This window comes from Staurois parvus, unplaced genomic scaffold (genome assembly GCF_062004578.1).
Source record: "Staurois parvus isolate SC_StPar_1 unplaced genomic scaffold, SC_StPar_1.0 ptg000426l, whole genome shotgun sequence".
Lineage (NCBI taxonomy): Eukaryota > Metazoa > Chordata > Amphibia > Anura > Ranidae > Staurois > Staurois parvus.
Window position 1 is genome coordinate 3,421,652 of NW_028318222.1, and position 26,960 is coordinate 3,448,611.

At 43.6% G+C, this 26,960-nt stretch overlaps 1 protein-coding gene across 4 annotated transcripts in view; it reads left to right on the forward strand.

The window, feature by feature from the left end:
• Positions 1–4,421: 4,421 nt before the first annotated feature.
• The window catches only part of PPP1R36 (protein phosphatase 1 regulatory subunit 36), a 48,431-nt gene continuing 25,892 nt past the window's right edge, over positions 4,422–26,960 (forward strand). Inside the window, exons 1-4 of one of the 4 annotated variants that reach the window (XM_089687511.1) lie at positions 4,422–4,514; positions 8,595–8,659; positions 23,168–23,286; positions 25,260–25,326. In XM_089687511.1, coding sequence (XP_089543637.1) covers positions 4,506–4,514; positions 8,595–8,659; positions 23,168–23,286; positions 25,260–25,326 — 260 coding nt within the window. In that variant the 5' untranslated portion in view covers positions 4,422–4,505. The remainder of the gene's footprint in view (positions 4,515–8,594; positions 8,660–23,167; positions 23,287–25,259; positions 25,327–26,960) is intronic. The other 3 variants (XM_089687510.1, XM_089687509.1, XM_089687508.1) reach the window with 3 other exon arrangements.

A 26,960-nucleotide genomic window follows, 5' to 3' on the forward strand; every position in this document is an offset into this window, starting at 1 on the left:
TTTGTCAGACCAGGCCACCTTCTTCCATTGCTCTGTGGTGCAGTTCTGATGCTCACATGCCCATTGTAGGTGCTTTTGACTGTGGACATAGGTCAGCACAGGCACTCTGGTTTGTGGCTTTGCAGCCCCATAAACAACAAACCGTGATGCTAATTTTTTCTGCTTTTATTATATCAACTTCAGGGACAACATGTGTAACCGCTTGGCACCTTCCGGCCCTTTAAGAGTTCTAAAAGCTAGGAGGTGAACATTTTGGGTTATGTAAAAATAAATAAATATTCCTGCGCTACAGAATATCTATAGCCCCAGGTATAAGATGCTGCTGTGCACTAGTGTAAACACCAAAAAAATCGAAAACAAAATAAACCAGCGCAAATGATACCTATACCAATCAAATAAATCACACTAAATACATAAATGTGAAGAAAATTGCCAATAAATGTGACACTCTCAAAACAAAAAAAATATACAATGATAATAATAAATAAATGTGCCCAAAACAATTTAGTGCATAAAAAATTATATATAAAGAAATTTTGAAAGTCTTTGAAGCCCAGCCTTCAAAGTGTATAGAAACAAGAAGAATAAATCTTCTATACATATGTGCTTCTACCTTCCACCAGTGCAAACCAACATGAACCGCATTCAGATAATGGTGAGTAGTAAGCCTTTTAGGAATTTCAGGGATCCTACACCCCCTCTATAACCTCCGGACCTCCATTCCACCATACAGGGCCAGCGTAGTCCTTCCACTCCTTTCTAAATCAGGACCTTCAAACCAGCTCCAGCGTTGTGTCAAAGAGAAAATATCATATAGTGTAATATTGCCAGACTCTCACCAACCCATATAAATATATATCAAACCACTCACATTTTCCAAATAGGATAAAAACGTATTTTATTATCCTCCATCGATTGGAAAGAGACCATAAACTTCCACAAATAGCTCTCAGGGACCTCACAGCTTCTTCACATTTATGTATTTAGTGTGATTTATTTGATTGGTATAGGTATCATTTGCGCTGGTTTATTTTGTTTTCGATTTTGGGTTATGTGACCGTTGTGATTGGCTGTCACTGTGGTCACATGATTGGTAAGCTCCTGACTGCAAGTATGCATCAGGAGCTTACCGATCCCCGCTGGCTCCTGTGCTGGGAGTGTGCAGGGAGCGCTCCCTTAGCACCGGAAGTAGTTTTAACAGGCCCACATATGTGTGCCACTCGTTGCTAAGGCCCACCCACCAAGCAACCACATGTATGCAAGGTGGGGCCTTTGTGTATTGGACTTGTTTTTCCAGCACATTCCACAGATGCTCATTTGGATTGATATCTGGAGAATTTGGAGGCCAAGTCAACACCTCAAATTTGTTGTTGTGTTCCTCAAACCATTCATGAATCATTTGTGGCAGGGTGCATTATCCGGCTGAAAGGGGCCACTGCCCTCAGGGAATACTGTTTCCATGAAGGGGTGTGTTTGATTAACACCAATGTTTAGGTAGGTGCAGGGGCGGACTGACAACTCATGGGGCCCCTCGGGCAATAGGGGATCATGGGGCCCCTGTGTCCTCAAAAAAGCCTATGAAAAAGGTACCAGGGGCATCTCATGGGGCCCCCTACTGACCACGGGCCCTTGGGCAGTGCCCGAGTTTCCAAATGGTCAGTCCGCCCCTGGGTAGGTGGTATGTGTCAAGTAACATCTGAATGACAGGACTCCAAGTTACCCATAAGAACATGATGCCTAAAGCATTGCACTGCCTTCACCGGCTTGCCTTCTTCCCATACTGCATTCTGGTGCCATCTTCTCTCCAGGTAAGTGATGCACATGTACCTGGCCATCCCTTCCGGCTCCTGTGCTGGGAGTGTGCAGGGAGTGCGCCCTCAGCACTGTAAGTAGTTTTAACAGGACCACATATATGCGGTCGCTCGTTGCTAATGCCCACCCGCCAAGCAGCTGCATGTATGCGTACTTACAAGAGGTTAATTGCTGCTTAATATATCCCACTGACTTTCAGATGTCATTGTAACAAGGTAATCAATATTATCCACTTACTGTAACCTGTCAGTCATCATAGAGTTATTGCTGATTAGTGTAAAGCTACATTGTGCGCACCCAGTGCCTTTGCAAACCTAGATATTACTTTGTAAAAGCTGTAGTGATGTCACCATTGTGTTGTACATAGGCGGAACAAGACCAGTCACCCTGCACAAGGAGAGAGCACCAGCAGACCGGTCTTTATTACAGGACGCTCCTACATAGAGAAAGTGTCAAACTGGATTAGTGTACAGATCTGGAATAAATACACCAAGTAAGAATACACATGGCATGTGGTGGTGCTCAGCTGGCAATGTGCATTTCTCCAGTGCTTCTTTGGTTGCCATTCTATTGCCAACTGTTACTCATATTTCTGCACTGGTGGAACTGAAAACAAAACATTTGCAACTGACCTCCTCATAGCTAGGCATTGTTGACATATTTTTCCCTGCTGGTACTATACTGGTCCAAAGACTTTCCGTGTTGACAAAGATCCCTACTGTGGATGGGTTCTGTTTAAATCATCTACATGTCAATAATTGAAGCCTTTAACCACTTTCTGCCAACCCGCTGCAAATATGTGGCCTCTCGGCAGGTGGGCTTTAACTCTGAGTGGCCTCATAGTCTAGGTAAACAGTTTACTGTGCTGAGAGCGTGCTGGAAAGGTCCTGATGCATACTAGCAATTGAGAGCTTTCCGATCATGTGACTGCCAATCACAGCAGTCACATGATTGGAATGCCCGCCTCTTGGCTTTTAGAACCTGTTAAAGGGCCAGGAATTGGTTTCCATGGCTGAGCAGCTGCATCCAAGCCTTACATCACCAAGTGCAATGCAAAGTGTCGCATGCAGTGGTGTAAAGCTCGCCACCACTGGACTCTAGAGCAGTGGAGACATGTTCTCTGGAGTGACCAATCACGCTTCTCTGTCTGGCAATCTGATGGACGTGTCTGGGTTTGGCAGTTGCCAGGAGAACGGTACTTGCCTGACTGCATTGTGCCAAGTGTAAAGTTTGGTGGAGGGTGGTTTATGGTGTGGGGTTGTTTTTCAGGGGTTGGGCTTGGCCCCCTAGTTCCAGTGAAGGGAATTCTTAAAGCGTCAGCATACCAAGACATTTTGGACATTTTCATGCTCCCAACTTTGTGGGAACAGTTTGGGGATGGCCCCTTCCTGTTCCAATATGACTGCGCACCAGTGCACAAAGCAAGGTCCATAAAGACATGGAGGAGCCAGTTTGGGGTGGAGGAACTTGACTGGCCTGCACAGAGTCCTGATCTCAACCCAACAGAACACCTTTGGGATGAATTAGAGCGGAGACTGTGAGCCAGGCCTTCTCGTCCGACATCAGTGCCTGACGTCACAAATGTGCTTCTGGAAGAACGGTCAAACATTCCCATAGACACCCTCCTAAACCTTGTGGATGGCCTTCCCAGAAGAGTTGAAGCTGCTATAGCTGCAAAAAGGTGGGTCAACTCAATATTGAACCCTACAGACTAAGACTGGGATGCCATTAAAGTTCATGTGCGTGTAAAGGCAGGCGTCCAAATACTTTTGGCAATATAGTATATGTTGGAATGTAGCCCCCTTCACTTGCTCACCAGCAAGATGAACTATGGACTATAAGCTATGGACTATGGGATGTATAGTGTGCATACTGTAGAGCAGTTCACATGACTGCGACTAACGTGTGTTGCTCATTCCAAACAAACTGAAGTGAGTGGAAAAGGAGAGGTTTGGAAGTTCACAGTGAACATTAAAGGGAGGAAGAAAAAGAATACATTAAGAAGCAATATAATGAGAAATAGAATACAGGGTCATTAGGTAGTGGATGTGAATGGATTGTTTTTGGAGAATAAAGATATTGTTTAGTGTCACTTTAAAGCCCATACCTTGTTATTGACATAGAGATAGAGAAAGAGCTTGCAGAAGCCTGGCATTGCACCACCATACACGGATCACAGTCAGAAAAATAATAAATGTACATTTTATTCCTGCAAATATATGTGCATTTCTTCTTCTTATTATTATTATTTTATTTTTTCTGAAAGATGGACTTAGCCATTCCAGAGATGATTATATTCAGCTTGAGTGACGACAATAGTGATCATGGGGAGCATACACTGCATGTCCCCCTCCCTCCTAGATTGTCCCCCTCCCTCCTAGATTGTAAGCTCGTAAGAGTAGGGCCCTCTTACCCCTCGTACGCTGTCTGTCTTTGTTGTACTGTGCCATGTATTGTCCCCCCCTATTGTACAGCGCTGAGCAAACCCTTTGGCGCTATATAAACTCGTAGTAATAATAATAATAATTGACTCTTCCAACACCATGAACTCACATTCATCTCAGGCTGCATGTTGTAGCCACACCCCCCCTGCCAATCACAACCTACAGAGGCGTCTACTAGAGATTGCTTAGCAACCGACTCCTCACTGTAAACAATGCAGTGATTGCAAATGGCCATCCTTCTGAAGAGCCATGGAGCCGGTAAGTGCTGAATCAGTGCAATTCACTGTATATAGTGATGTGTTTAGTGCTGACTGATTTCTAGAGGAAATTCATGCTAATTCCACGTATCTGTGCAGAGATCAGTAGTAATAACATTACAGTGTATGCAGACTCCAACAATAAGCCCCTCTTAGGCTCCTTCACAGTTAAGTGATTTGGAATGCGAACACAAAATGCGAGGCGTGCGTTTACGTGCCATTCACTCTGCTGCGAGCCTCACGTGCTTTGTCACATGACAATTGTGGCACAATTGGACTGCATTTGGGGTGCCATTCAGAATGAATAGCACCTCAAATAAATGACGATTTTGGCGCGATTGTCACGCAACAAAACACTCGAGACCCGTGGCAAAATCGCTCCAGGCTTAGGGCCAAAATCTGGTCCCTGAGCTTCCTTGGAGTGATAACTGCGCATAGAACAGACCATTGAAATAAATGGCTTAACAAAAGGAACAGCGATGTGTGAGTGGCTAGAGTTGAACCTCTATACAAAGAAGGGGTGCAGCACTATTAAATTCAACAATGACACAAATGCATATATGGAGTGGCAAGGTGCAAACACAGAGACCACTAGATGGTGGTCAAAGGTGCTAAAGGGTGTTGACTCCGTTAAAAAGTCCAGAGAGAAGAAGTGTTGATGAGATTCCAGATGATCTCGGGGTGTCCAGTGATATGAATCGTAGATCTTGGTGATAAATAATGAGATTGCGCACTCACCAGATACGCAATTCAATTGCGCATAAATAGTAGTAGCCTCTGGTCATCTAGATGTCATCCAGATAGGTCTGGTCAGATCAGGTCCGATTGGTCCTTATTCCCTGACGGTGTTATCACTCATGGGGGATCCCCACTCAATGGATACAGCCTGCTCCCATGGAGTCTCCTCACAAAGAATATGGCTGGTTCTGCAAAGGTGATTGGCTCTCAAGGGAGCAGTCCTCTTCTCCCGCTGACCTGTCCGCTCCTGAAGTTGAACCTCGCTGGGAGGTGCGTCCTTATTGTAATACCAGTTGGTAGGAATCACAAGGAATGCCTGGGCCAGGATGGATGGCCAGTCCACTCCGATATGGATTGTATGAGACAAGGGGTTCTCCTGTCACTGGTGATGGACCACGTGATGGAGGCCAAATAACCTAGACAACGCATTTTGCGCTCATGCGCCTTGTCAAGTCCACCGGACAACGCGTTTCGCACGCATGCACCTTGTCAAGTTTACTGGTTATTTGGCCTCCATCTTGGCTTGCGTTCCAGCGTTGCATCCTCCCGCTTCCTCTGTAGACCGCACTGACGTCATTCCGGGATGCCACAGACACGTGGTCCATCAGCAGTGACAGGACCATGTCCATCCTGGCCCAGGCATTGTTTGCATTCCTTGTGATTCATACCATCTGGCATTACATTAAAGGTACATCTCCCAGCGGGGTTCAACTCTAGCCACTCTCACAGCGCTGCTCCTTTTATTAAGCTATTGGTTCACTATATGTGCTAACCAGGGGTGGACTGACAAGTCATGGGGCCCCCGGGCAATAGGGGATCATGGGGCCCCTGTGTCTTTGCTCAAACTCAAAAAAGCCTATGAAAAAGGTGCCAGGGGCATCTCATGGGGCCCCCTAATGACCCCGGGCCCTCGGGCAGTGCCCGAGTTTCCAAATGGTCAGTCCACCCCTGGTGCTAACACAGCAGTAGTGGGGTGTTCAAGCATGTGCGCTATTTTTCCTCACAGGGATGTTTTTTTACTGCGCTTTGATCCATCGTCTTTTCATTCAAATAAACGGACTACCCTATGAGCAACGCGCAGTTCCGCATATGAACTGCACTCACAAATCGCTAGTGGGAGCCTGCATTCCTGCTAAGGCGGTGTGTGAATGGGGCCTTATTTGCTCCCTTTTTGGTCTATTACATATACCTACTGAACACATTTTATGACATCTGTTTGATATGGGCAAAAAGAAAATAGCTGTGTATCCAGCCACAAATCTAGTGAGCCAGTCACTCCCTGTGCGCTCTGCCTCTGGACTTTTATCAGTTAGCTTTGTTCCCTGCTATCTCCATGGACTTCCAGACACCACCATTACATTTTGCAGAAACGCACTACAGTCCATTTAACATGATTTCCTATGGGACACGTTCACATCTCTGCGTTTTCGCCTGGTGCATTTTTTGGAAAGGGTTGAGGACTTTTTTGAACGCAAAAAGTTGTGTTTCTGGTTTTACCCATGGTTAACATATCTGCGTTCCTGCGGGCCACGTCTTGCGCAGGCACGAGAGCCCATTCATTTGGACTCGCAGTCCCTGCATTTCTTCTAAAAACGCAGCCCGCACGGGAACCTCGGTTCCCAGTACAGTTGCGATTTCCAGTGCGGGCAGCATTCCATTAGAATTAATGGCACCCACCTGCAGGTCCACATTCTTCTGTGTGGGTGGTGCGGCTTCACGGATTTTTGTGCAGATCCGCAGCGGCACCACCCACACATTTTTGAACCTAGACTTATAGACTTCAATGGAAATGCTGCAGAAAAGCATTTAGTGCATTTTTTATGCTTTTTGAGGCATTTTGCAATTTTAATCTGCCTAGCAACAAGAAAAAACACAAATCGCTGCAAAAATGCAATATGCAACATAAAATGCACTGCAGAAACGGATCAACGCAAACTGCATAGGTGTGCACCTAGCCTTAGTGAGTAGAGAGGGAGGTGTTATGTAGTCCTAATACACTTTCTGCCCTTGGGTGGCAACGATTCCACCCACCTTGGGTTCATAATATGAAGCGCTGAACATTGCTGAACTTTTAAACACGCGGTTCAGCGCGGTGCAATTTGGACCTATTCATTTTGCATGCACTACTTTTGGAAATTCACTGTGACCGGATCGCATGGTACTTTTGTACCATGCAATCCAGTGCAGGAAAGTGCACTGCATTTGCAACTTGCATTTGGGGTGTCATTAAAAAGGAGCTCTAGGTTCCTGTGTGAAACTTAAAAATCAGCAGCTACAACATTGTAGGTCCTGAATTTTAATAAACAGCCACTCACCTGTCCCAGGATCCAACGCTGTGCTCACCTTCTGTTGTCTGTCCCCAGCACTGAAATTTTAACTGTGGGCACCCAGATGTGACAGCTTGTGGCTTCACAGCTGGGTGCCCGCTGCGCATGCCCGAGCCGTGCTGAGCATTGTGAATGGTCCCACAATTTTCTGGGACCTTTCACGTGTCCCAGAAGACCACAGGGAGGGAGGGGAATGAGACCACCTAGGCACTTGGAGCAGAAGCGGGAAATCAGGTACCTGCCCCCCCCCCCCCTTCCCAAAAGTACCATTTCACAAGGAGTAGGGGAGGAGGCCTTAAACATAACTTCCCCTTTTGGGTGGAGCTCTGTTTTAACTTGAAGTTAATTTCACCTTTATACAAAAAATATTAAATGCACATTTTTTTACAGGTAAAGAAATGTGCATTTATTATTTTTTGTTGCAGGAGTCTGTAAACCAGGGGTCTCCAAACTTTCAAAATAAAGGACCAGTATAGTGCAAGTGATTTGTATAGTTCCAATAGTTTGTGCAGTACTTTACAAAATGAAGGTAGACATTATAGTTTCAATACAATTTGGTACAAGAGGATACAGAGGGCCCTGCTCGTTAGAGCTTACAATCTAGGAGGAAGGGTTGGGTGATATAAAAGGTAATAGCTGTGGGGGGATGAGCTAATGGAGGAAATAAAAGGCAGATACTAGTTAGCAGGATAGGCTTCTTTAAAGAGAAAGGTTTTAATTGTCTAAAGGTGGATAGATTAGGAGACAGCCAAACAGATTGGGGTAGGGAGTTCCATAGGATGGGAGGAGCTCAGGAGAAGTCCTGGAGGTGAGCATGGGAGGAGGTGACACGGGATCTAGAGAGCAGAAGGTCTTGGGAGGATGGAGCTTACACAGGGTTAGGACTGCAGAGCAGGGGAGCAGCAGAGAAGGATATGGAAGGTGTGAATATCTGACTCAGGAAGTGTGCTGTGAATGGGCAAAGTCACACAATCTTTTTAAAAAACATATGACATGTATGCAATATTTCTTTGCAGATTCCAAAACCCACACCAGGACACTGGTACTGGAAAGAAGACACCAAGACACTTGAATTTTCAAAGTAAATATACATTCTATCGTTTAGTTTGAAATGCATCATTTTATACAAGTTTACAGATTGTATACATTATTACAAAAGAATTATATGAACGGTCAAACAAATGTCATGTTATTATACAAACTGAAATTGTAAACTGCAGTTCAATGGGTTTCAGGCAAACGGTATTGCAGATGTTAATTGATCAACACTGTGATCTTTATTTATCCATTCTACCCTGTGCACTAGCTGAAATTTCATGTCAGGCTGGCACTGGGAATATCTGTGCTGGCTGCAAAAATGGGTTACATTCTTAGGCCTCATGCATGCAACACGTTTTAAAAATGCTCCTCCTCTTGGCAGATTAAACACCTGGTGTCTGTCTAAGTGTTTACAAGCGTTTAGGCGCCTTTACAAGTGTCAAAAGCTTGGGCGTTAATTTAATTGCCCAGAATAATATTTTATTCTGGCCATTGAAATGAATTAACGGTCAAGCGCTAAAGGCGTCAGCGTTAACACGCATTTAGGTGCGTTTACGCGTGTTAAGCATTTTTTCTCCTGGACGCATTGGCCCTGGGGTTTTTTATTCTTGCTGGTAAACGCTACTGCTACTAAAAGTCTATGTGTGCAAGGACACATAGGATAACATGGAGGGCCGTTTGAAAGCAGTACAAAAAAAAAACATGACGCCCCTAAAAGTGGCTGCAAAAATGCCCTGTGTACAATGCCTTACTGAGCTCTTGATAGATAGGGCATTGCAAGTACTAAGTGAACTTCATCATGCAATATTTTTTTTCTTGATATTCTTAGAAAGAAAGAGAAACCATTCTCCATAAAAACCTGCATCTCTGCCCACTAATGCATTTCACTCTGCCAAAAGCTTAACCACTTGCCATCCAATATGTGTATATTAATTGGTTTACGTGAAAGTTATAGTGCCTACAAATGGCGGTATATATACTGAAATTTTTTTGTTTGTTGTTTACACACAGGTCTCTCGCCTGTCAGTTTTACTCGGCGATCACCGAGTGCGGTGGGGAATCTCCAGCTGCAACCTGGCGATTGACATCCATAGCTGTCAATGGCGGTGCGGGTAGGGCAGTGCATGCACATGTGCGCGCCCCCTACCCAGAAATGCGAATCACATATATATATATATATATATATATATATATATGACTTTGCACTGCCCTGCCGCCCTTTAGCGATATCTCTGCTATAGGGCGCTGATATGTGGCATTGATGTGGCACTGATGGGCACTGGCAGGTGGCATTGATGGGCACTGACAGGTGGCATTGATGGGCACTGCCAGGTGGCACTGATGGGGCTAAACTGATCATCAGGGCACTGATCAACAGTGCCCTGATGATCAGTGTACATGTCCCCTCTGAGGAATGCCGATTACCAGCTCTCTTCTTCTCATGAGCTGTCAGCGGGAGGAGAGGACTGCCGATAACCAGCATTTCCTTATTTACATGCGATCAGCTGTGATTGGACATAGCTGATCACGTGACAGAGCCGATGTCATTGACTCTTTCCGCTGATCAGTGATCCGCTGTGTCCCAGGGACACAGCGCACCACCAAACGACGCGCACGCGCGGTTAGAGTGGGAGGACGTCATATGACGTCCTCCCAGAACGAGAGAACCACCGCTCTCCCATCATTACCTTATATGGTGGGTGGGAGCTGGTTAAAGGGTTAGTTCACCTTTACCAAAAAGCTGACTGTGTAGATAAAGAACATCTGTAGTTAAAAACAAACTGTGCAGCTCTGACTAAAGTTGAATAGTTCCCTTGGTATGGCTATAGGCCAGTCACTCCCAGAACGTTGCTAAGTGAGGCCTAGTCATTACTGCTCACCTCCACCATCACAGGAGTGAGCTTTAAAATGCTGAGCTCAGAGCTACTGCATCAGGGGGTAGAAAGAGCATGTGGGGGGGTTTGAATCAGAGAAAAAGCTCATGGGGTGAGCAGTACTGAATAGGCCTCAGGACAAGGTCTTCCAGTGCCCAGGGCAAAGATACCAAATTCCCCGGCACACCCCCCCCCCCGCCATTCATGGTGTGCAGTCACTCAGCTGTCTGCAACACTGCCGCTGTCACTAATCCTGTCAGCCTTGTAACAAAAGGAAGGCTCCCCATCCCTACAGTGGGCAGCAGCCCCTCTCGCCCACCCTTTGTCCCAGCCCTGCCTGGGAATATTCCAGTCAGGCTTCAGGAGGTATGTAAATGGCCTACACCTATAGCAAGGGCTTTATTTAACTTTAGTCAGAGCTGCACGGTTTTTAACTACAAACACCCTACCTGCATAGGTAGTTATATTGTAAAGGTGAACTGTGACATAAATGTACAGATTTGAGTAGCTGAGATGTGACCTGTAGCAAAATGTAATCATAAATGTAGTTTCATTCCTTGTTATTAAAGATGTATTTAGTCGTATATTTATTCATAGGTATTCAGAGACATGTGCTCACCCATTAGCATCTAAAAAGACAGAGCAGCTTCCTCAGACTGGAAGTGACACCTAAGTGCAAATAAAGATTTGTCACTTTCAGGGAAACCTGGAAGGAAATGGCTCGAGACAGTTTGGCTGCAGATGAATTGTCTGGGTAGCTTTAAAGTATATACATAGATCAAAGGAATATGTTTCATCTCTCATAAAAGTTAAAATATTAGTTGCAGAGAGATGAAAATACTTTCTTCTGATTGGAAACTCTGTAGGCTACATCTGCATGTAAACACTGTATTTGTGGCCTATGAAGAATCCCAGAAAAATGCAGGAAATGGTTATATGGCGACAGCTGAACAGTGATTGGTACTGTCGCAATCGGACTGATGCGCTGGTGTCGGAAATTCAATCCCTGACTTGGTTATTCAAAGCGTTCCTGTTCCAATCGAACCAACCCTTTTAGGTACTACAGGCAATAGAGAAACTGAAATACTGTTAAAATGAGTAATACTAGTAATAAAAAGTACCCTTCGTGTATATAGAATCATTCCATATTGAAGCCCCTGCTATAGCCCCATACAAGCTGAGACTGGGGCTTCAAAATGGCATGATTCCATATTTATATAATACCCAAAAACTAGCCAGGGTGGGAATGTAAACAAAGATGGAAGTATTTCGGCCAGTCTTCAGGGGAGCAGAACATGGCCTACAGGTTTGGCAACTACATTAAGTAATATTTATAAAATCAGTTTACTCTAAATTAATCGCGGTCCCTTGTCTGTGTGGTCACTTTATTGGGAAAGGTGTGCCAAAGGTGAGCTTAGCCAGATGCTTTAATCTGTCCAAAAAGCAGTGTGTACCAACACTAATTTAGCCCAGGCATGTTCTGGAAATGAAGTAGTGAAATGTTCTGTTCTGCATAATATATTTTGAACGCCAGAATCATTGTGTGCTGCAATTCATACTCTGCCTATCGGAAGATCTGTTGGAACACATGAGCCGCTCTGTCTTGTATTATCCACGGTCTATTTTGCTGCAGTGACGGGAACATTGGAGAATTTTTAATATGATATTATCTTGGCGCTGGGCTTTCTCAGCTTTATATGTGTTGTGTTTCCAGGAGCTTAGCCTGCCTTGATGAGACACGCCAGACCACAAACAGCCATATTTAGATGCTCATCTCATTAGATGTTACAATAGGCAGCTTGCTGAAAGCAGGGTGATATCTACGGTAAGGCCAAGAATGACATTATGTACACTCTGGGGGAAGCCAGAATCAATGGGGGAGATTTACTAAAACTGGAGCACTCAGAATCTAGTGCAGCTGTGCATGGTAGCCAATCAGCTTCTAACTTCAGCTTGTTCAGTTACCCTAGGTTCACACCTAACCGTTTTCTGCCGCATTTTGCAGAAACACAGTACAGTCCATTTAACATGATTTCCTATGGGACAGGTTCACATCTCCACATTTTAACCAGATGCATTTTTTGGAAAGGGTCAGGGACTTTTTGAATGCAAAACATTGCATTTTTAGGTCTATAGACTTCAATGGGAATGCTGCAGAAAAGCATGTATTGCGTTTTTGTTGTGTTTTGTGTTTAAAATCTTCCTGGCAACAAGAAAAAGAAATAAAAATTAAAAAGAAAACAAAACGCATCAAAAACGCAAAATGCAACACAATACGCAATGCAGAAACTTCTCAAATGCAACCTGCATAGGTGTGAACCTAGACTTAAGCTTTGACAATAAAACTTGGAAGCAGACTGGTTTCTGTACACAGCTGCACCAGATTTTGCACTCTCCAAGTTTAGTAAATAACCCCCAATGTTTCACAGTTACATAGTCAGTCTGGCTGACTAAAAAAAGACAAAAGTCTATCCAGTTCAACCATAAAAAAAAAAAAGTTATAATCCTACACCCACAGTTGATCCAGAGGAAGGAAAAAAAAACCCAGCAAAGCATGATCCAATTTGCTCCTGCAGGAGAAACAATTCCTTCTTGATCCCCCGAGAGGCAATCTGATATTCCCTGGATCAACTTTACCTATAAATGTTAGTGTCCAGTTATATTCTGTGTATCCGAGAAAGAATCCAGGACTTTTTTAAAGCAATCCACTGAGCTGGCCAGAATCAACTCTTGAGGGAGTCTATTCCACATTTTCACAGCTCTCACTGTGAAGAAACCTTCCCGTATTTAGAGATTAATCTCTTTTCCTCCAGACATAAAGAGTGCCCCCTTGTCCTCTGTGATAAACTCAGGGTGAATAACTCTACACCGAGTTCACTATATGTACCACTGATGTATTTTTACATGTGATCATATCCCCCTTAATCTCCTCTTCTCGAGAGAAATTCAGTTCCTCTAATCTTTCCTCATAGCTGAGCTCCTCCATGCCTCGTATCAGTTTGGTTGCCCTTCTCTGTACTTTCTCCAGTTCCCCAATGTTCTTTTTGTGAATTGGTGCCCAAAACTGAACTGCATATTCCAGATGAGGTCTTACTAATGATTTGTACCAGGGTAATATGATATCTCTCTCTCTGGAGTCTATACCTCTTTTAATACAAGAGAGGATTTTGCTCACTTTAGAAACCGCAGCTTGGTATTGCATGCTATTATTAAGCTTGTGATCAACCAGAATTTACAGATCCTTCTCCACCATTGATTCCCCCAGTTGTACCCCCCCCAGTATGTATGATGCATGCATATTCTTAGTCCCCAAGTGCAGAACCTTACATTTATCAACATTAAACCTCATTTGCCACATAGTTGCCCAATTAAACAGCGGATTGAGGTTGGCTTCCAAGTTGGAGACATCCTGTAAGGGTGTTATTCCACTGCATGGCTTGGTGTCATCTGCAAAGACTGAAACAGTATTTTTAATCCCAGACCCTACAGTGAGGAACAGAAGTATTTGAACACCCTGCGATTTTGCAAGTTCTCCCACTTAGAAATCATGGAGGGGTCTGCAATTCACATTGTAGGTGCAATCCCACTCTGAGAGACAGAATTTTTAAAAAAAACTTCAGGAAATCACATTGTATGATTTTTAAAGAATTTATTTGTCTTGCACTGCTGAACATAAGTATTTGAACACCTAAGAACAGCAAGAATTCTGGCTCTCAAAGACCTGTTAATGTGCCTTTAAAAAGTCCACCTCTACTCCACTCATTAATATAACTTAGTAGCACCTGTCTGAGCTCTTTAAAGACACCTGTCCACCCCACAGTCAGTCAGACGCCAACTACTACCATGGGCAAGATCAAAGAGCTGTCAAAAGACACCAGAGACAAAATTGTGGACCTCCACAAAGCTGGAAAGGGCTATGGGGCAATTGCCAAGCAGCTTGGTGAAAATAGATCAACTGTTGGAGCAATTGTTAGAAAATGGAAGAGGCTAAAGACTACTGTGAGTCTCCCTCGGACTGGGGCTCCATGCAAGATCTCACCTCGTGGGGTATCACTGATGATAAGAAAGGTGAGGAATCAGCCCAGAACTACAAGGAAGGAGCTGGTCAATGACATGAAGAGAGCTGGGACCACAGTTTCAAAGGTCACTGTCGGTAGAACACTACACCGTCATGGTTTCAAATCATGCATTGCACGGAAGGTTCCCCTGCTCAAGTCATCACATGTCCAGGCCCATCTGAAGTTTGCCAATGACCATCTGGATGATCCAGAGGAGGCATGGGAGAAAGTCATGTGGTCAGATGAGACCAAAGTAGAACCTTTTGGTCTAAACTTCACTCGCCGTGTTTGGAAGATAAAGAAGGGTGAGTTCTCCCATGGGGGTGGTAACATCATGCTTTGGGGGTGCTTTTCTGCAAAGAGGACAGGACGACTGCACTGTATTAAGGAGAGGATGAATGGGGCCATTTTTTTGTGAGATTTTGAGCAACAACCTCCTTCCCTCAGTCAGAGCATTGAAGACAGGTCGTGGCTGGGTCTTCCAACATGACAACGACCCGAAGCACACAGCCAGGATAACCAAGGAGTGGCTCTGTAAGAAGCATATCAAGGTTCTGTAGTGGCCTAGCCAGTTTCCAGACCTAAATCCAATAGAACATCTTTGGAGGGAGCTGAAACTCCATGTTGCTCAGCGACAGCCCCTGTAATGCACCACCTGGCGGTACCTCTAGCGACCCACGGGATAGGGTTCCCCAGAGCGCGGAGTCTAAGTCCCAGTCTGCTTGTTCACCAGGGCCCCTGATGGTGGGGATGAACTTGGAGCAGACAGAGACCAGGTTGCGGCCCCTGAGTACACCCACCCATGGTACAGGGGCCCGCCACAGGTATATACTGGAGAAGAGCCTGACATGAAGAGGCGGATAGGTCCGTGCAGGACGGATGGATGGCAGAGTAGAAGCATGGTCAGACAGGCCGGGTCGGTAATGGTGAGGACAGCGCGGTACAAGACAAGAGGCACAGAGTAGTCGGCTCACTCGCCGGCTCAGTAACAGGAGGTCAGATCCAATGAGGGTATCCAAAAGAGAAGTCAAAACAGGCCAGGGATCAGAGCAGGAGAAGTCAGCAAGGTCAGGATCAAGCAGGGTCGGCAGCAATCAATAACAGGTACACAGAAGTAGGAACAGGGAGATTAGACCACACGGCAACCAGTGTCAGTGCAGAGCAGATTTAAATAGCGCGCCCTGCACTGTCATTGGTGCCAGGCGCGCGCCCGTGATCCCGAGTGTGCATGCGCGAGTGCCGCCATCGTCGCGGCCGCCCAGGACCTTGTGCCTGCACGCTAGTGCGAATTGGCACACTGTGCCTGCGCAGAGCCACGTGCCGCGATGGTTGCTGACAGCCCCGAAACCTGACAGATCTAGAGGAGATCTGTGTGGAGGAGTGGGCCAAAATCCCTGTTGCAGTGTGTGCAAACCTGGTCAAGAACTACAGGAAACGTTTGACCTCTGTAATTGCAAACAAAGGCTTCTGTACCAAATATTAACACTGATATTCTCAGGTGTTCAAATACTTATGTTCAGCAGTGCAAGACAAATAAATTCTTTAAAAATCATACAATGTGATTTCCTGAATTTTTTTTTAAATTCTGTCTCTCAGAATGGGAATGCACCTACAATTTCAGACCCCTCCATGATTTCTAAGTGAGAGAACTTGCAAAATCGCAGGGTGTTCAAATACTTCTGTTCCTCACTGTATATCATTTATAACCATATTAAAAAGTAAGGGTCCCAACACTGAACCTTGGGGTACACCACTGACACCCCTAGACCATTCAGAGTATGAATCATTAACCACTACTCTCTGAATACGATTTTTTAGCCAGTTTTCTATCATGCCATTTGCATGCTGATTTTTCCAAGCCTGTAGACTTTACCTTACACATTAACCGTGTGTGGGGAACTGTGTCAATCTGCAAAATCCAAGTATACCACATCCACCACCACCCCTCTGTCCAAGTATACCACGTCCACCCCTCTGTCCAAGTATACCACGTCCACTGCCACCCCTCTGTCCAAGTATACCGCGTCCACCGCCACCCCTCTGTCCAAGTATACCACGTCCACCGCCACCCCTCTGTCCAAGTATACCACGTCCACCGCCACCCCTCTGTCCAAGTATACCATGTCCACCGCCACCCCACTGTCCAACTATACCACGTCCACCGACACCCCTCTGTCCAAGTATACCACGTCCACTGCTCACCTCCTCATGCAAAAGAAATCAGATTTGTTTGACTACTTCTGTCTTTTATGAATCCATGCTGTCTGTTTCTTAAAATATTTTTTTCCAACTCATCTATGTGGTCTTTTATTAAATTCTCCAGTATCTTCCCAACTATAGATGTTAAACTACCAGGCTTATAATTACTTATTTAAAGATTTTGACCTCTTTTTAAATATTGGCACCACATTGGCCTTACGCCAATCCAGTGGTACTATGCCAGTCATGAAAGAGTCCCTAAAAATTAGAAACAGTGGCTTTGAAATAACAGAGCTCAATTCTTTAAGGACCCGTGGGTGTATGCCGTCCGGTCCAGGTGCTTTATTCATCTTTATTCTGTCTAAATATTTCTGGATCATATCAGTTGTGAGATGTGGATCATCTGGAGCTGTGTCAATACCATGTCCATTTTGGACAAGAGCTCCCCCATGCTCCTTTGTATACACAGAGCTGAAGAAGGTATTTAATACATTTGCCTTCTCTTTGTCCCCAGTCACCCCTTCTAGATTACTTTGTAAAGGGCCTACATGCTCAGACCTGACTTTTATACTATTAATATATTTGAAGAATATTTTGGGGTTTGTCCAGCTATCTTTTGCAATCTGTTGTTCATTTTCAATTTTTGCGGCCTTGATCTCCTTTGTACATATTTTGTTACATTTTTTGTAATATTTAAATGATGATAGTGTTCCTTCATTTTTATATTTAATCTATGCTCTTTTATTATTTATTTTTTTTAGCTTTGGCCATAAACCACATAGGTTTGATTGTTAGCCTTTTAAACTTGTTGCCCATGGGAATATATTTTGCAGTGTGTTCACATACAGTCTTTCTGAAAAACTCCCATTTCTGTGTTGTGTTCATTGATGCCAATATTCCCTCCCAGTCTAAGTCTTGGAGATCAGCTCTCAGCCTTGGAAAATTAGCTCTCTTAAAGTTGAGCATTTTATTTCTCCCGTATGTACATTACGTATGGACATTAGTAATAAGCTCTGTATGGTTTGAGATTAACAGGTCAAGCATAGCATCATTCCTACTTGGGGCCTCTATGAACTGTACCATAAAATTGTCCTGTAGTAGGTTTATAAATCTTTGCCCTTTAACTGTTCCTGCAGTGCCATTACTCCAGTCAATGTCCAGGTAGTTAAAATCCCCCATTATTATCACTGTCTCAGCCCCTGCAGCCCTTTTGATCTGTGCAGGGAGCTGAGTCTCTACCTCTCTATTACAAACTCCAATGATTATCTTTGTAGTACGAACCCCCATGTGCAGTTCCACCCATAATGCTTCAGCCTCATCACACTCTCCATCAACTAGGTCCTCGTTCACACTTGCTCTGAGATCACTTCTCACATAGAGACAGACACCACCACCTTTAATTTTTACCCTGTCTCTCCGAAAGAGAACATAGCCAGGAATGTTAATGGCCCAGTCATGTGAAGATTGAAGCCAAGATTCAACAATATCAATTAAATCATAGTTCTCTTCATGCACCAATGCTTTTAAGTCACCTATTTTCATGGCTGACTTCTAACATTGGTGAACAAACACTTTCATTCATTGACACCTTTTGCACACTTGTTTTGCATTTTTTTTATTTTTGTACAAATGGTACCAATTTCATTGGTTGTTTGTAACATGGGAACCTTCTTATCAACTGCCATAGCCCTCTCCCCTTCTTTCTCCATTCCACCCACCAATAAGAACTGACTCCTGTCTGATGTGTCTGCCCCATTATAATCTAATTTTCCATCCCACCTCAATCCTAGTTTAAATACTCTTCCAGCCGTCCCATAAACCTCTCCCCTAGCACAGCGGACCCCCTTCCATTTAGGTGCAAACCATCTCTAGCATATAGGTTGCACCCCAATGAAAAGTCAGCCCAGTGCTCTAGAATGTTACACATGGCACAGGTAATATTTCAGAGAATATCACCTTGGAGGTCCTTCCCTTCAACTTGCAGCCTAGTTCTTTAAATTGATTCTTAAGGATCCTCCACCTTCCATGTATTCTGTCATTGGTTCCAACATGGACCAAGACAGCTGGGTCATGCCCAGCTCCTCCCAGTAATTTATCAACCCAGTCCACCACATGCCGAACCCTGGCACCAGGGAGACAGCAAACCATTCGGTTGAGGCGATCCTGGCGACAAATTATTCTATCAGTCCTTCTGATTATAGAAACCCCTATTACCACCATCTAGACCTTCCTGCACTACCCTCACAGGAAGGTAGATGATGCAGGGTGTGTGCTAATGAGGTCAGCTGGTCACCTTCCTGTGTTATGACCTAAAGTCTCTGCAGGAAATAAGGCAGAAGTAATGGAAAAGCTTTTTGGACAGCCATCTGGACACTGACATAAAGGTGGGTAGAAAAATGGAAAACTTTTGAATTTGTGTAAAATAAGTACATTAATGCTATATTGGTACACAGGGGAGCTGTAATTTAGAAGAAAAAAAAGGTGAACTTATCCTCTAAACTTTGACAATGAAAGCTGGAAGCTGATTGCTTACTGTGCACAGGTGCACCAGATTCTTTGTGCTCCAGTTTTAGTAAATCACCCCCCCCCCAAACAAAAATTAAAAAAATAAAATAATGCCATATAGAGTGTATTGGTTTGCAATAGCCCATGAGACAGCTATGGGGCCCAGAAGCACAGGGGGGTCCCAGAGCTCTTTAACTACACAGAAATTTAACAAAAGTTGCAATAGCATTTGGCAAATAATGTACAGTTCATTGAAAAAGTATTCATACCCCTTTGAATTTTCCACAATTTGTCATGTTACAACCAAAAACAGAAATGTATTTTATTGGGATTTTATGTGATAGACCAACACAAAGTGGCACATAATTGTGAAGTGGAAGGAAAATAATAAATGGTTTTCAAATGTGAAAAGTGTGGCATGCATTTGTATTCAGACCCCCGGAGTCAATATTTTGTAGAACCACCTTTTGCTGCAATTACAACTGCAAGTCTTTTTGGGGATGTCTCTACCAGCTTTGCACATCTAGAGAGGGACATTTCAGCCCATTCTTCTTTGCAAAATAGCTCAAGCTCTGTCAGATTGGATGGAGAGCATCTCTGAACAGCAATTTTCAAGTCTTGCCACAGATTCTCAATTGGATTTAGGTCTGGACTTTGATTGGGCCATTCTAAGGGCTCGTTCACACTTGACTGTTTTAGCAACATTTGCCAAACGCCCCTATAGCGTTTGGCAAGCGTTGGTCCGGCGTTTGCGGAGCGTTTTTTAACGCTCGCCAAATGCTCTGCAAACGCCGCATGCGTGGTTTAGCGGCGGTTGCTAGGTGTTTGCAGAGCGTTTAAAACGCCCCATAAACGCCTAGAATGAAGTTTGAATGGTGTTACCGCTCCGCAAACGCCCCACAACCGCGTCTCAACCGCGCCGCAAACGCTGGCACCATAGACAAGAATAGGAGGCTTCAACGCCTCCTGACTTGTCCAGAGGTGTCCGTTTTGCCGTGACGCGCCGCGATGCTACCGCTCCTGTTAGAACAGCACCATGTGCTGCAATGTGCAGAATTGCCAGAGGCGTTTGGGAAGCGGTAAAAACGCACTGTACCTCCTGCAACACCTTTGTTTACACTAATCTGGAGTTCTTTAAATAAATCCTGTATATTTCATACACCTCATTTCCATATTGTGCCAGTTTTGTCTTTTATGCGGAGGGGTACTTTTATTCAGAGTGCAGTAGCTGAGGTGTTGGTTATGTACTGGTCCCCAGTTTAAAAAAAACTATTATATGAAGGTGTGGGACAGGGACAGTAAGGCTGGGGAGCAAAGTGCTAGATGATGCTGAATGTCCTCTATCCAGGAAATCAGACTTGATCCAGCTTCTACTGAACACTGCAAGAAGCTCACAGTGTGCAGTGAAATTAGAGTAAGAATTTCAGAACAGGATAGGATCCTGCACAACTTTGCAAGACTGAAAGTAAGACTGGAGTTCGGTTTTAACATTCCATCAACTGTAAGGTTGTTTCTCTTTGGTGTCTGCAAATGTACTTGGCACACCGCTGTTTTCACATAAGCCTGATCATACCAATGTGTAACTAATTTGTTCTTGGCAAGTTGCAGGAACATGTATAATGTTAAGTTGGCAGAGTGGTACTTGATATGACTAATATACACAGTCCGCTCCTCACTTCTGATGGACAGAGCTGTGTCAGTATATCTTTTTGTTTATGCAGTTCTGCTATTTACTAGAGTCTCCGACATACTGTAGAACGGGTCACATACAGTACTGCCTTCTATAGATTTTTTTTTCCTTGAAAAAAGTTTCAGTATACCCAAGACCAAAACTTTAATTTCGTATATAGTAAGGAATGGTTAACAATCTACCATCTATGTCCCATTGGGGAGATTTCCCCTCACTTCCTGTCCTTTAAACACAATTGGAAGTGAGATGAAATCCCCCTAAAGACAGCTGTCATCAAAACAAGCCTCCCTATTGGTGGATATACACTTTGTTCCTGTACCAGTGACAATTATATTGATTTTGGTGATTACGGTCACCAGGATAAATAAACTGAGTGAATCTCCCCAAAGAGAGCAATAAAAACCCCTCACCATTCTATTCAAAGCCAAAAAAAGTTAGGTTTTTTTCATGCACTTTCAGAATTGGCTAGATCTGCTGCTACAGGTAAGATATACTTTCTTGTTAACACTTTCCACAAAGTGAAGGGGTATATTTATAAAAAAGATTTGCAGAGCATGTACATTGGTTCTGTGTGACTTGGGGTCAAATCAAATATTTTGGACTGTTTTCTCTCCCATTTATTTATTTATTTTGATCATAAGCTCAGTCTAGTGACCAAGATGTCATATTTTCCTGATTCACTCAGCCTAATAACATTTGCTTTTAGCACCCATTCACACAGAACAAATGTACATGCCGTGTCATGGGACTAATAGTAGCTCTGCAGTTGTTTTTTTTATATATACCACAAAATAGTTGATAAAGTTCAGCTTCTAACAAAATTAGCATTTCTGTTTTTAGGGGAGCACTCTGGGTTGGATAACCCACATTTGATATATTTTGTATTTTTATGTTTGCCTTCCTTTCCCAAATCATCAAGATCTTTACAAAATTGACCTTTTTTTTGCAGCTTATTTATATTGCAGGGAATCTTCATGGTTCTATAACTGTGTCTCCTGCTGCGGCCCACAGACCAGATGCAGCCTGTCTTTATCAGGCTTTTGGGGCACTATTCCTCCCACTGACGTCATTGATGAGGCACAATTCTCTCCACTTATACTAATAATGGGGCATTATTTACTCCCACTGACCCCGGGACATTTTTTTACTCCCGCTGGTTGGTGGCAAAAGCCTGGCCCCCTAAGTCTGAAGGGCAGTAAATTGGTCCTTTGTTTACAAAGATTGGAGATACCTGCTCTATAATGATGGTGGTAATTGATTATAACTTGCCAGGTCTTTCTTTCTCAGACAATTGGTGCAGGAACTCAACCACAACACTCCAAAACTCCCCTTCCCTTCCCATACCCACACACCCTCCAAACTGCATTAAATAGTGGGTGTGGTCACATCTCTGTAACAGTGGGAGGGTCTTAAAGGAGCATTAAATACCAGGAGTACATTACGTACAGAGTGAATAGTTCAGGGGTAGGGGGGTTACACACAAAGTGTGGAGTTCAGGGGTGCGCTATGTGCAGAGTTTAGGGGTGCGAAATGTGCAGAATTCAGAGGTATTCTGCATACAGAGTGCAGAGTTCAGGAGTGAGTTACACACAGAGTGCAGAGTTCAGTCTTCTTCCACAGCTACTTACTTTTGCATCCCCCATCCACATCTCACTTTCAACCCTCTTCAGCTCTGACCTCAGCATGCACCATCTTCCACACAACTTAGATTTGCTGCTATATTAAGCTGAAGCACCCAGCTGGTTCTAGTACCTTCCCGCACACTGTAGGTGGCTCCACTCTCTCACTTGTAGGGGGATCATCCAGTGGAGATGTCTGCATCCACACTGTGCCCTGGGCACCTCCCTTGTCCTCATTCCGCACTCAGTGAGAGCTGCTCAGGAGATCAGATATGTGGAAGCCATTGGGTGACAAGCTGTCACTTGTAAATCCAGAAGTCGGACCTCTGTGTTTAGAAGTGATAGTGGTGAGCAGGGAGCAGAGGGCCTGAACCAGAGCTGGTGGAGCTGAGTTCCACCAAGTTCCAACTGAAAGCAAGCCCTACAACTGGCACTTCTGCTTGGTGCAGTTCACTAGGTAGGACCCAAGCCAGCATGTAGTTCAATGTGTCAACAATCAAGCAAAAATGATAACAGTTGTAGGTGGAGCTTTTTTTTCACCTCAATATGGTTCTGTTTGCTTCACTTTGAGATCTCAAGTAACCTCATTTGCACCTTCTATTTAAGAACATCAAATACATCATTACGAAGAATGCCAGAATGCACAGAACTTGATAAAGTTACCAAATCCCCCCGACTTGGAAGGATTCCAGACAACAGATGTGTGACACTGGATGACATCAAGGGTAAGTTCTTAGTGATTTCACTTAATGATATAGTTCTTAGTGATATTATGTATAATATTTATTATTAATAATAATAATTTAATAAACATGCCGCATTTAATCTTGCAGGCCATGATGTCTGGCCAACTGGCTATTGTTCTGTAGCAGCCTTTCTCAACCAGGGTTCCATGGAACCCTAGGGCTTCTCCAGGAGTTTCTAAGGGTTCCTTGAGCAATGGACGACTTGTTCTTCTCAGGGGTTCCCTAAGCCCGAAATTTATTTCAAGGGTTCTTCTATGTTAAAAAGACTGAGAAAACAGACTGTTCTACAGTAAACATGGAAGTCATTTTCATGTAACTTTTACTTTTTTCTGTTTTTCTGTTTCATATCTCCATTCTGTAATTCCATTTACAGATTGGTAACTGTATGCTGATGCACCAGGTCAAAAATCCAACACAAGGGTTTCAGTGCCAGAAATAATTGTAACAAAACTTGAACCCTTATACCCCCTGGCCCCTAATTTTCATTAAGTCTTTTGCTATTTCTAACACTTAACCCTCCCTTCACCTAAAGCCTAAACAGTCTTTCTCAACCTTTTTTTTAACAAGGAGGAACCTTTAAAATAATTTTCAGGTCTTGGGGAACCCTTACAGCAAGCAATTATTGGGGATCAGGGGAAACATGACCCCTATATTGGTGACCAGTGGGAAAAATGACCCTCTACAGTGGTGTTCAGTGGGAAAAATCTCCTGTTACAGTGGTGGTTAGAATGCCACCCTTACAGAGAGCTAAAAAGATCACTGGTGTCTTGTGGCTAGTTCTGTAATATGTTGCTGAACCCAAAAATACAATACGCAGGCACCATCAAATGAGAAGTCAACCAACCACATCTCAAAGAACCCCTAGTTGCCTCTGGATGAGCCCTGGTTGGCTGGTCTAAAATATAACCCAAACCCTAAATGAACCCTTAACCTGACCCTAACATCTTCCTCATTCTTTCCTTAACCTTTAACCCTTAATCTGAGCTCTTCACCTGAATCTAACTCTTAACCCACTAAAAGACAGCCCTTTCAAATCTTTACTTGCCTTGTCTTCACTAAAAGTATTTAGAAACTGTTCAGCGCTGAAACTGCTTGGATTTGTAATGGCTTTGTATGTCAGCCTGCACATTATACATATACTTTATTTGAATGGAGAAAAAAAATCATTTACATATGTATTGTACAAATATTACTCTCTTCATGTGCAGTATGTAAAGAATAACAAACTGGATATAGACACAAGTTTTCTTTTTCCAAAAGACACATTGACAAGACGCATACTTTAATGCTGCACTCCAAGAATTCTCTTTTTAAAAAAAAAAAAAAAAAAAACTTACATTAGTTCAGCATAGTGACATCATATTCTTCATAGCTCACATCCAGAGGTCTGCTGGGGAAGCAAAAAATGCAACTTGGGCGACCAGTTGTCTGTATAGTGAACACAGAGGGTGGCTTGCATGGAATCTATACCGTTCTGAGAAAATCTTTTCTTTTTTTTATAACAATTGCAAGGCATTCTCTGATTGGATGTGACCGAGAGTAGGGGTGGATGATGTCATGGTCTCCATTTCTTCCAATCAGAGAATGCATGTATTAATTAAAAAAAAATACAAGGTGATCTCTTACTTGCAGTGGTACCAAGAGAGCGACCCCATGTGTTCAGTATACACAAGGCAAGCCATTCAATCAACACTCGGAGGAGATCATTGCTGACTACAATTAGCACAGGCTACCACGGTGCATTTCTGGCCCTCTGGTTGTGGGATATGAAGAATTATATGTTACAAGCCTGAACCAATGTAAGTTTGAAAAAAAGATAATTAATGGAGTTCAGCTTTAAAGTGAACTCATGCTTTGTCAATGCAAGGTTAATGGCAGTACCCACAGCGGTCTTGCTGATATATATGTATTACATTATATACAGTGGTGCAATTAATTTCTTTCCATTACAGGGGCAGCTCTGAACATGTTGGAGGAGCAAGAAAGAAATTGCATAGCTTCATTTGCTTTGGGAGCAAGGTAAGACCACAGTATGTCGCTCATCCTGATTGGGTCTAGACTTACCCTTTATGGTGGTAGAAGGGGATTGCTTATACTCAATTTAGTTGCTGCATATGAACAGATGTGGTGTAGTTATGGTGAAGGTTTTTTGAGATTCTTATACCCCACATATGCTGAATCTACTGGTTCACTGAAGACTGTGGTTGATTGCAGTTTACAGTAAGTCAAGCGACAGGCAGGTCTCTCAACACCAAAAGTTCTTAGTGAGGGATGAGCCCATCTTGTTCCAATATTTTGGCTTGTGTAGGGATCGTCTGCCCTCTACTGTTTGTATTTGTGAATATCCTTGCTATTACAGAGTTATGTATAATTATGTTTCAGCACTTCCTGTCTCTGGGAGACTGGCTGGAAACCCCAGAAAAAGGAAGTGGCGAGAGAGAAAGAGATGCTGGTACCACATGTCTTCATGGAAGAAATGTTGCTATTTCAGAGCAGAAACAGGGGTTATTAGGAAAGTGTTCCTATGTTAATAGTTTACAATTGTTGCCCATAGCCTCTGGGTGTGTATATGTATATATTTAATATCTGGTGACAGAAATACTTCTGTTCCCTTTTTATTGTCTCATATGCACTATACCAAATAGTTTGTGTGTGTAGTTGTGACATTGCTATATGTTAGTAGGTGAACCTACTTATAGCTAGTTTTATCTCAGGGTTCAATAACCAGCATTGACTTAAGTCAGGGTAAGCGTCTGATGACCACCTCTGGTAATTAGAGGTCCAGTTGCATGACAGATGTGACCCTGCAGGGGACTAAGCACAGAGTACATATGATGACTCTTAGTTCCAGTGCCACGTCACAGTTCTTGCTGGTGAAAAGCTGTGTTCCAGGTTGGTTGGACAACACTGAATAATATCCTGTTGACAGAAGCTTGCAAGTAATTGTGACTGATCCAGATTTAGAAAATCTTCCTTTGAAGACCATGGCTCTGACTCAGGTGATTCACAAACAGCTCCAGTGATACTGAGCACTAATTATATAGCAATACGTGATACCTTCCAGAGCTTTCTTGAAGGAGGAAGGACTGTTTCATCTAAACAAGTTGATATCTCGCCTGAACGTCAGGAGCTATTTGGTGTCCCCTCTGTTAGCTATCAGAATGGAGTGTTGCATCACATTGGTGAGAGCCCTGTGGAAATTCCACCAGGGGGAAAGAGAGCCCTAGAGTAGCCCCCAGTACTGCCCCCAAGGTGCTCGAGGAGGGAAGTTATGTCCTCATAGAAACTTCTCAAGATTTGATGAACAAAGAAGGGTGGATGGCTTTTTTCTGAGAGGAAGGTCTGAAGAGCCAGAGTGGAATAACATACAGTTGTGACTTTGAAAAATTGTTCTCCCCATCCTGTCAAATATGGTTATCGCCAAGTTGTGGCTAACTGCTACCCTGTGCTGGGTGTTAACCCTTATGATGAAGTGTGCAGAGTCAATGTCAGAAATGCAACTTTTACCCTTAAATTCAATTTGAGTGACCTGACCTGAAGTTGGCAGAGCTGTGGAATCAGAAACTGACACAGCAAATTATCAGATTTTCTAGAGGTGTTCTCTACCTGTAATATAGATGTAGGCTGTGCTTGGAGTGTTAAACACACTTCTA